At 34.5% G+C, this 11,749-nt stretch overlaps 1 protein-coding gene across 1 annotated transcript in view; it reads right to left on the bottom strand.

The window, feature by feature from the left end:
- Window positions 1-444: 444 nt before the first annotated feature.
- The window catches only part of LOC109545062 (exodeoxyribonuclease), a 26,363-nt gene continuing 15,058 nt past the window's right edge, over window positions 445-11,749 (bottom strand). The window contains exons 3-4 of the mRNA XM_019915555.2: window positions 10,711-10,770; window positions 445-1,706 (exon numbers count right to left, since the gene is read on the bottom strand). Coding sequence (XP_019771114.2) covers window positions 585-1,706; window positions 10,711-10,770 — 1,182 coding nt within the window. The 3' untranslated portion in view covers window positions 445-584. The remainder of the gene's footprint in view (window positions 1,707-10,710; window positions 10,771-11,749) is intronic.

The following is an 11,749-nucleotide window of genomic DNA, read 5'->3' as shown; positions in this document are numbered from 1 at the left end:
AAATGTTGACACATTTAAAGTGCAAAAATTAAAAAGTTACTGGTGGTTTAATTTACAGCGGAAATTGGTTCTTTAGACTGGCCATTCAAGTTTCCGTTCTATTGGAACGTCGGACAGACAGGCAAACTTTGTCATAACTGAAACTAATGGGTTTTTCGGGTTTTTAGGCCGTCGTTGGGTAGAATTTATTCTTTAAGAAGAAGAAAAACCCATTAGTTTCAAGGAATGGCCTCGAAAGTCTATCTCGTTTGTCAAAATTAGCTGAACATGACTCAAACATTAATATCTTATTATTCACAGGAAAACAGGTCAAACGTCGACAAAGGTATTTTAGTTCAGAAACGACCGAGATCTGAAGACCGGCAGCCATCGTGAGCCCATAAATTGGGTCTTGGTAAATGACATTATATTTAAGGCAAAATACTCAATAAAATGGGTTTAAAATGTTGTTATATAATATATTAGTTAAAAACAGAAAAACGCATGTAATAGATACGTTGTTTAACAATAATGCTATAAAAGTGGGACATTCACATAAAAACCTTAACATTAAGTTTCGTAAACCTCAAATGATATTGAACCCATTATATACTAATAAACAAATTTATTGGACAATGATCTGATCCATACACTTCACTTGCTACGGTACTGTCGCAAACCTTTTCTTTAAGACTTTCAGAAATGATAAAGTAGTCCAATCGCCAACCGATATTTTTAGCTCGGGCGTTTCCCATATAGCTCCAAAACGTATAAACGTTTGTTACATCGGGGTATAAGAACCTAAAGGAATCTACGTAACCGTCTTGAAGGAAATCCGACATTCCATCTCGTTCTTGCTGTGTAAAACCAGCATTATTCTTATTTGTTTTCGGATTGGTCAAATCAATTTCAGTATGTGCAACATTCATGTCGCCGCACAGAATAACCGGTTTGGTATCATCCAACGCTTTTACATAGCGTTTGAATAATGAGTTCCATTCCAGCCTTTTTGATATTGTTTTTAAACCTCGGCCTGCGTTCGGCACATACACGTTGATCACATAGAACGTATCAAATTCAAGAGTTATGCATCTACCCTCTTCATCGTGTGCTTGGTCTTTAATACCATACATAACATTCAGTGGCTCAATTTTTGACAGCACTCCAACACCAGCGTAACCTTCCTTCTTACTAGAGCACCAGTAAGAGTGGTATCCATTTACTTTTTGGATTTCCTTGGGTAACTTGCTTTCGCTGCATTTAGTTTCCTGAATGCAGAACACATCTGGCTGTTCATGCAGCATTGAAGTTAATCCGTCTTTTTTCAGCCATGCCCTGAGCCCAGATACATTCCATGATGTAATTTTTAAATTGAACGATTTACCTTTCGCACTTTTTTTGCTGCAACTAACGTTAATATTTTTTCCTTTAGTTTCCGGTGGATTTGAGAGACTACTTTGTATTTCGGTAGCTGTCTTTTCTTTTTCCTTTCGTTTAGGGACTCCCTCAATCGAATTTTCTTCGGTTCTTGATTTTGATTTAATTTTTGAGTTTGTTTTCTTTTCTGATTTTGCTTCCTCTGGGTTTTTGACTGTATACTTCGGTTGCTTCGGAGCCTTTTGTTTTACTGTTGGCTCGTTCACAATCGGTTTTTCCTCCGGATTTTTCTTACGCGGTCTTAACACTCGCCGTTGTTTTGCTGGTGAAGCTTCATCTTCTTCAGCCACCTACATAAAATAATAAATCAGATTAACTAGATCATAGCATTTAAATGTAAGGACGTGTAGTTGTAACATGTAATATAAAATCTGCTATGGCCCCGTGACCTTGACTATGCTTTTCACCAGTTTAACTTCTAAAACTCAGTTTGACGCGCGAAACGCATTTTACCAGAACGCTAAACGTTGTTTGTGCTTAAGATACGATCTACTCGGTTTCGGCCGTTTATAGGCTCAAACGCCGTATAAAGGACGGCAGATTAACTTGATCTAAAAATAATTCCTGTTGTCGTCAGTGGATCGAAATATAATAAATATGAATGGCACGGAGACGAGTTTATAACTTAATTTTCGAAGAATATCTTATTAGAAATGAATTAGGTGGATGGAAAAGAGAGCGGACCATTTCAACAATTTAAGCTTCTGTCCCATGCAACCGTTTATACGATGATACGAAAGTGTTTTATTGGTCAGAGATTTTAGACGTTCGTACGATCCCGATTTCTAGCTGTCCCATGCATTCGATAACCTTGACTTGTAAACGATAACCATGCTGAAAAATAAGCAGCAATAAACCCTATCAAAATTTTTTTTTAATTAAAATGTGAGGTCGTACATGAGATGAAACAAAATTATTGAGAAAACAATATTAAAGTATTAATAGACTCAGGTTCAACAAAAACTATTTTTCTTAAGTAACATAGTTCATAACCCGTTCGAAGTACTGTCTTCCAACAATCAGCACACGAGTTCCGTACCCTAATACATACATCAGACATATTCAGATTACCAACACAGCAAAATATCAAATTCTATCTCTTCAAATTCCACAATGTTTTCAATGGACTGTTAGGATTAGATCATTTGAAACTTTTAGAAGAAAGTGTCGACTTCGACAAAGGTTATTTAAATACGCCAAAATTAAGCTTAAATTTCATAAAACAAAACCTGAATTAAATTATTGYTCCGTCGATGCGAAAACTGAACAAGTATTTAAAGTAAAATTGTCAATCAATAATGGTGAAATAATTATACCCTATCTAAAACTCAATAATAATTGCGAAATTCCAGAAAGTCTCACCAATGCAAAAGATGGACTGGCGACTAAACGTAGGAATACGATCCCCTTAATGTGCATGCGTTAACTGCAGATTTTTAGCTGGTGATCAACTCGGTGATTAAGAGCCGTTTCACACGGGCCACTCTGCAGCGATTCTCAGTGGCGCTGCTGAGAAGCGCCTTTTGAAGATACAATGATTTATATAGATCTATTCACACGGGCGCGACCACCGATTTAACAGCGCTTCTGTGGCGTTCAGCGGTTGACTACCGCCGAGAAGCGCTTCAAAAAGAAGCGCGACCGATTGCGATACATTGGTTCAAATGCTGGCGTTCACACGAACGACTTTAGTCTGCTTCAGGTTAACGTGCGCTTCTCAGCAGCACCACTGACAAGCGCTGCAGAGTGGCCCGTGTGAAAAGGCTCTTAGAGTGGAGGCGACACTAAAAATCACACCGAACCTATCATTGCGCGAGCGCGAAATTTAGCAGGAGTTTCCGGACTGTCGGGATTGGCGCACATTTTAAATCACATTGGTACTGATAAAATAAAATTTTGTAAATTACTTGAATCATATAAAATATATTGTTGTTGTTCATATGGCTACTGAAAATATGAGGTAAATGTTATAACTTTTTAATTTTTAGCGCCAATCTCGAGCGGGTTTCATGAACAAAGTCATGAAAAGTAAGCTAATTCAGTTTTTAGCAATATAATTTGTATGATGGATGGAACCCACTGCACAAATAAGAAGAAATTGGATTCTTGGAACGCTTGGAGTAAAACTTCTTTGATCGTGYTATGTAATGAGAAGCTGGTGCCTGCAAGGAAGAACAAAACTGAARAATCCCGAAAATCAGAAAACTATGAAAATACAGATGAAGAAAATATTAAATGGAATTAAGGTGGACAGGCAGAAATTTAAAAAAAACTATAGAATATTATTTTAGCAAATTGAAAAATGATAATGAAGATATATTTTTGAACCATTTACAAAAGTTCAGTATTCTATACACGAATGACGTTTTGGGTGATTTATAGCATTTTTTTAGATATGATTTCCAGAATGAAGCAGCATGTGGGCACACTGCTTTAGAATCCGCGCTGGAATCAACACCAACATGGCATTGGAGATCGAGTATGGACAATTTTTTGAAGAAAAACCAAATGAAGAGAAAAGCGAATATTACGGTGGAGACTGGTGGAGACATTATTGGACAAATTGGATAATCTGGTGGATGCAAAAATGTGGAAAAGAATTACAAATATGAATAGACCAAATGCAAATAATTATCAAGATCATGTTCACCATAAAGGCTCATAAAATGGCAGAGAAAATCAATACGAACTTAATTCAGGAGGTAGGTTTCGGGGAATTTAAGGTAAAATCTGCGATGAGTGAGCGATCATATACAGTAGCAAATAACATGTTTTGTGATAATGAATGTAGGACTTCGTACTGCAGAGTTCGCAAAATTTGCACTCACCGGTATAAGTGCGAGTCTCAGGTCACAGATTATTTAGTTCGGACTAATAACTGCAAGCATATTCATTATGTTTGTATGTTTGAAAAGGACGATCTACTACAGCAGGTATCAGGTGAGACTTCCACGATCAAAAAGGAGCAGGAAGTAGAGGCTCAGGAATTTATTCAAGAATGCAGGAGTAAGATTGGTTCAGAGTTCAATTCATTATTGAACTCTGAAGTAACGAAAAAAATGAGAGTGGAAATGGCAACCAAAAACCTTAAGTTACGATTACGGGAATTAACAGAAAACATAAACGATGATGATGACGATGGTAAAATACTTGAATTAAATGGGGTTCGCTAATTAGATTGATTGTTTATCTATTAACTTGTGCAACATTTCACAAAATATTTTATATTCTAGATAGCGGAGAAATATTCAAGACGAAAAGAGTCGAAAAAGCGCAAGATGGAGACTCAAAATAGATAGTATAAATAGGCGGTGATGGAAATTTCTATAGAACATAGTATATGTATACTAATGCATAATATTTTATTAGTTTCCTACTATTTTCCATGTAAATAAATCATTAATTGTAACTATTTAATTAATATAAAATAGATATACTAAATGACATATTTTTAGTACTGTTCCCATCCTCTTCATAATTCAATTTAACCGCCACCCACATTCATATACATCCATAGAGAAGCCAAATTTCAACCAGCTGGTTGCATTCAGTGTCAAAGTGGTTTGAAATGCGCGCTTGCGCATTGAAAGGTTCGGTGTGATTATTAGTGTCGTCTTAAGAGGAGTGGGCTATCTATCTCACTCTTAATTATAAGTCTTGTTCTTCTTCTATGCTCATAATATATGCTGTTGCTGTTCAGGTTTCGTATTTAAAATTCTACCGTATTTGAAATCTATTATTATGTACTTATAGGCTTATTGACATTCCAAAATTGATGCGTTATACCCTAACCACAGTTTTAAACAAAGGATCTACACCTGTAACCATAGATCTTTCAATCCCAATGAAAGAAGAGCAATTTGACAAAAGCTATTTCGAAACTATTTTGACGATTTTTTGAATCACCCTAGTTTAATCAAACCAACATTTGAACCTCCAACATTTGTACCAACCATCTATCCCTTGAATAAAAGAACGTATTTTAAAATTATGTAAGGAATATTCTGATATATTTTACACAGAAAAAAACATATTTGAGTTTTACAAACGAAATTAAGCATTCAATCAAAATTACAGACAAAATTCCAATTTATTAAAGATCGTACCGTACTATTCTTTAATCGTCAAGAAGTTCAAAATCAAATTTAAAAAAACCCTTGACCAAAAAATAATTAAACCTTCTGATTCTCCATGGTCCTCGCTTATTTAGGTAGTTCCAAGAAACTCAATTCAACTGGTAAACAAAAGTGGAGAGTAGCCATAGACTATCAGAAGCTTCACGAAAAAACTGTAGATCAGAGATACTCACTACCAGATCTCAGATATTTTAGATAAACTCGGAAAATGCCAGTATTTCTCGACAATTGATTTACTTAGCGTCAGGTTTCCACCAAATAGAGATGAAGAAAGCTGACAATGAAAAAACCGCCTTTAACACAGACCAAGGATATTATGAATTTTTTACGATGCCTTTTGGTTTAAAAAACGCACCAGCGATTTTTAATCGCATTTTAAAACGCACCAGCGAACCTTTCAACAAGTTATGGACTCAATATTGCGCGGACTTGAAATGAAAAATGCCCGGTTTATCTAGATGGCAATTGTTTTTTCAACATCATTGCAAGAAAATATTGTAAATCTTAAATTAGTATTCCAACGATTACAAGAAGCCAACTTCAAAATTCAACATGATAAGAGTGAATTTTTAAGAAAAGAAGTAGCATATCTAGGCCATTTCGTTACACGACGGAGTGAAACTACATCCTGACAAAGTAATTGCAATAAAAAAAATTAAAACAGCAATAACACCAAACAATTAAAATAATTTTTAGGACTTTTGGGATATTACCGAAAATACACAAATAACTTTGCTAAATTAACCAAACCACTTACTAAATGCTTAAAAAAGGGTGCTAAGGTCGAACATACCGAAGAATTTGTCAATTGGGCTGAGATAGGCAAAAACATTCTTATAAATGAACCTATCTTACAGTATCCAGAATTTTCAAAAACTTTCAATTTAACAGCAGACGCTAGCAGTGTAGCGCTTGGCGCAGTACTATCCGCAGGACCAATAGGTCAAGATTTACCAACTGCTTTCGCATCTCGAACTTTAAACGACTCAGAACTTAATTATTCCACAATTCAAAAAGAAAGCTTATGTCTTGTTTGGGCAACAAAATACTTCAGACCATATCTTTTTGGTAGAAAATTTATCCTCACAGATCGCAAACCGCTTGTATGGCTATTTTCCTTAAAAGACCAATGTTCAAAACTTTTACGTTGGAGAATTAAACTTGAAGAATTGACTATTAAATTATATACAAAAAAGGAAAGTTAAATACTAACGCAGATGCTTTAAGTCGAATAGACATTCATACTAAAGAGACTAACGATGATTCAGATTATTCTAAATTTTTCGATTATGTAAAATAATTCAACGAACTTTCTAGGAAAGAAAGGGAAAAGTTAAATAAAAACCTCCAACCAAGTACTAGCCAAGATATAGATAAAATCTGTCTGTAATCGCCCAACCCGATCAAAAATTAATAGAAATACACAACGCTAAGAGGATGATGTCACTGTTCATACAAATGATGAACAAGACTCAATAGTAGGTATACCCGTATCAGAAGCAGCTGTAAATTATTGTGCAAATCAAATTATTATACAGCAAGTTTTACATTTACCTGCCAAATATAAAATGCAATATATATTTAATAAAAAAACGCAGATACATTCTCCAAATTTCTGAAAACAATTTCGAAAATGACATAATGCAATTTATTAAAGAGGCTATCGTTCCAAATAAACAATATTATTTATATTTTGATTCCTAACATCTATGAACCTTTCGCAGAGATTATAGACGAAATTTTTAATGACCTTCCTTAATTTTTTTTTAGATTTTTAACAAAATTAATCGATGTTATTGATAAAAACGAAATTCCAGATATCATAAAGAACTATCATGAAAGTAAAACGAATCATCGAGGTTGTGAAGAAACTTTAAAAATAATAAAAGAAAAATATTACAGGCCTGACTTAAAAAATTCTATTCAATCATACATTAACGATTGTGAAATTTGTGCTCGAAGCAAATACGAACGAAAACCTGTAAACATTCCAATGAATGTCACCCAAACAGCTTTAAAACCAATTGAAATAATTCATCTCGACACCTTCAAAAAATATAAACTCCTAACAATAATAGACAGTTTTTCTAAATACGCTCAAGCTTATCAATTGAAATCCCTCCATTCAACAGAAATTGTTAACAATCTACTAATATATTTTTCCCATCATGGAATACCGAATCAAATAATAGTACACAATGGCAATGAATTTAAGAATACGGTTGTCACAGAACTATTAACCCTTCACAAAATAAAAGTTAATTTTTGTTTCCCATATCTAATGGTGTAATTTAACGATTACATTCAACCCTTACAGAACACTCAGATTATTAAATAATCAAACTTTTGCTAATTCTCCAGTTGGCCGTAAATGGTAAATTCAATCAAAGACAACCCTGAAGATATATTCGAACCAGAACAAACCTTTTACGTAAAAAAGCATATACGACAAAAAACATGCTGACAAATTTGAGAAACATTCTAAATTAATTGCCGTTGACTTTCAGAAAGACAGGTCAAACTGCCATCAAAAGAATAATACATCTTTCCAATTTAAAAAAACCTCTAAAACACAAATACAACTTTAATTATCTCATCCTTGTCTCTTTTTTCAGAATGTTGCACATGACATTAACACTCGAAGGGGCTGACAAAATAACACTCAGAAAAACATCGGACAAATTCCTATAAAACTAGTAAATCAAATTATTATAAAAATAAACAAATTAAACTGAAAATCAAATCACTTAACGGAAAAGTAACATCTAATGATGCATATAAAATTGAAACATCAAACTTTAAAAAAATATTTTCACTTATTCAAGAAAGAGTTGAATCAAAAATTAATGAATTAATTCCACACCCACAGCGAATAAAAAGAGGTTTGATTAACGTTGTAGGATCAATTTTAAAATCCATAACAGGAAATTTAGATTTCGCAGACGGAGAACGTTATAATTATTTAATTATTTAAGTAATAAACTACAAAATAAACTAGCGACTAATATTGTCAAAAAGAACGCTGTGTCTCTTAATTTGATAAATAAATTCAAAGAGACGATTATGAAAATATATCAGAATGAAAAATTGCTTGAATCAAAATTAAGTCAAATAGCATTAGTTGTTAATAAACATATTTATTAAGAAAGGCGTAAAACCCAGGACGTCCTTGCCCAAAACTACAAAAATTAGAAATTTAAAAACTCTGCCGCAGGGGAATCTATTTACCAAACCCACCATCTAACTCCTCAAATCCCACAACATCCAAGAGGACAGAAAACTGTCCTTCATTAGTAAAGGCCTCGATGCCCGAATGGACATCGAGCAAATTAATAAAGAAATATTCGCTTTGGGCTTTGCACCAGAGCGAACTCACATTTTCCGTTTTGGACGCGCCAAAAAGTGTCCAAGATGGTTGAAGTGCTCCTGCCCAAATTTACCCAAATTTCTTACCTTCAAAACCTGTCCGTGCTCATTGAGTCCCAGAGAACCCACAATCCCCTAAATATTGCCACAGATGTAGCCGCAGACATTTCTATACAACCTGCACCAAAACAGCCTAAACTCCAGCAAAATGCTGCAACTGTGCAGGGCCTCACCCTGCCGGTTACTTCAAATCTCCCAATAACCATAATCTCAAATTGGAAAATGAGGCTAAGCGAAAGTTTGCCTTATTCAACAATAAAGTGGTAGATCAACAATAAAGTAGTTATACTTGCTATGCCAAAAAAAAAACAGAAACCGACAACCCCTGAAAACTCCCAAATAAACGAAAAAAACCTTCCCAAAACCACCAACCTTTAAACCCGCAGCTAATTCAATTGCTGCTTCTGAAAGAAGCAGCATTAGAATATCCGAATTTGAGGCCTAAATCAACTCGATTGCGGTTTCGAAAAACCCGGTGATCAATATGCTATTTAAATAACATATTAATCAGCGAGCTCAAACCCCCCAATCAAATGAGTTACTACAAGAATGCAAAACATCTCCAAAAATCTTGAAACAGCAAACTACCTTTCGAACCCAAAGAAGAAAACAATCTTGTCTCTGAGAAAATTATTCAAATACAATCCCGCAGTAAAAGAAATACCCCCTTTACCCATATACAAGAATAACTCTTGTAATATAATAATTCCTCATTAAAAATATTAAATTTTAAATGAGCAGAACCACTTCTTTACAAATAAATAAAGCAAAGAAGTAATTCCTGAAGAGTTCATTTGCTATGAAGAAAATCGACTACAATCAACGGAAGACTTCCCATGTGAAATCCAACTACTGAAATTATCGAAAGAATCTGTAAAATTATCGACTGATTCCTGTGGACATCAACCTCGTACAAATCCAAAAATTAGAATCTGACAAATGAACCCTTATAAGCCCTGAAGCAACAGTCGCAGTACAAAAGTGCGAGAACAACAAAGAAAACTGAACGATAATTGTGAACTAAAAATCAGAAACAATATTTCAAACTTTGGAAATATCGTGCGAAAATATTGCTCTACCCCAAATAGACTTTATGGATTTCACACGCAAAGATCCAGAAGAATTCAAACCTTTAAATTTGGACCCTACATAAGGATACCCACACATCGAACTACAAGATCAGCATACAATACAACTATGAACTATACTGAGCTTAGCTTAATTAGAGATGAGAGAATGTTATTAATAGTGGCACAGATCCACACATATTGTCTTTATTCAATTAACCGTCGTGTACGAACGTCGTTTTATAATTACCTATATCTCGAGCTGTAGGGTAATGGATATAGGTACTGATTGATGACTTCTGTCTATTTACATCAAGTTTCGCAAATAACCGGGAAATAGATGCCCAGGATTCATATAGTTTGGAATTGATGCTTCGAAGGTTATCCCAACACTATAACAACTGGGGGTTAAAATTCAAAACCTCTAAGACATAATATATGGCAACAAACTCCAGCGACAATGAAACTATAACACAAGTAGATCAGTTCATGGGGTAATAATAACACATGCAAATGAGGCACTACGAAATTACGAAATGATCATGAAGACGCCACATATAGAGACCGATGGATATGGGGAACGGGAAGACGGCGACTAACTGTATGATACCCAAAATATATAATTTAAATACCGATTAATTGAATTATGGAATTTGCAGACATACCTTTTTAGTCAGGGCTTTCTTTGGCGGCATTTTAAATTCTGACCGGCAAGCGCTGATAACCTAAGTAGAAAAAAATATAGGTTAGTTTCACAGATCACAGATGTTATAGATTGGAAATTGACATATGTGTCTGCAGAATGCTATTTGTGGCTTATTCTCAGTGGCTGCAGGCAAAACTAAACTCTAATTTCCACTACTGGCAGAAGAAAGCTTCTGTATCGATTGAGTTCACATCAAAATTTAGCGGGGTATTTGATTTCAGTTTATGACCTCTGGGATTTCCGTTGAAGTTTCAATAACATTTCAACCATTTCAACATGCCCCTTAATTGTGATGTTTATGCTTGCACTTCAATTAACATCACAATTAAAGGGCAATATAAGATACTCGAAATATTATTGAAACTTCACCGGAAATCACAGAGGTCGTAAAGTGAATTCAAATCGCCTGCTAAAATTGTGTTCGTATGAAAACTAGGGCAAAATTGGGAAAATAAAGCACATTAATTTATCTTTACAATAGTTATTAATTAATTATTAAACTAATAAACATAGAGATGTAATTTATATTGAGATTACATGAGTTAGATCGTGTAGTGCTTCAACAAAATTTGAAATAAGTTTTATTCACATTACATAATAAATATGTTGAACAAATATGCAGAAGTGTTGATATAAGTATCCAATTATTACCTGCTATTTACGTTCAGTTGGTACCTGATGGTTGTTTTTGTCTTCGTTTTTGAAGTGATAACTTTTTATGGGAGGGTAAACAGATTTTAAACAGAGTAAACAGAGGGCGGCTCCCACTCCGGCCTCTTCGCGCCTGAGATTTGGGACGTACATACGTACTTTGAATTCGACATTTTTCTCTTAGTGCGGGCGCCTCTGTAGATCTGATAAAGTTTTCAAATACACATTGCGTTATTAAACTGACGGTGATTTTGATTTATCAATTATTGAGTGTGATATTATTGCGTTCGGTGCAGTTTATTTTATAACGCTGATAACAATGAATCAACAAATTATCAAGGGAGAAG

This window comes from Dendroctonus ponderosae, unplaced genomic scaffold, assembly GCF_020466585.1.
Source record: "Dendroctonus ponderosae isolate FM_Combo_2020 unplaced genomic scaffold, Dpon_F_20191213v2 Dpon_F_20191213_5, whole genome shotgun sequence".
NCBI lineage: Eukaryota > Metazoa > Arthropoda > Insecta > Coleoptera > Curculionidae > Dendroctonus > Dendroctonus ponderosae.
This window is presented reverse-complemented; position numbering and strand designations above follow the sequence as displayed.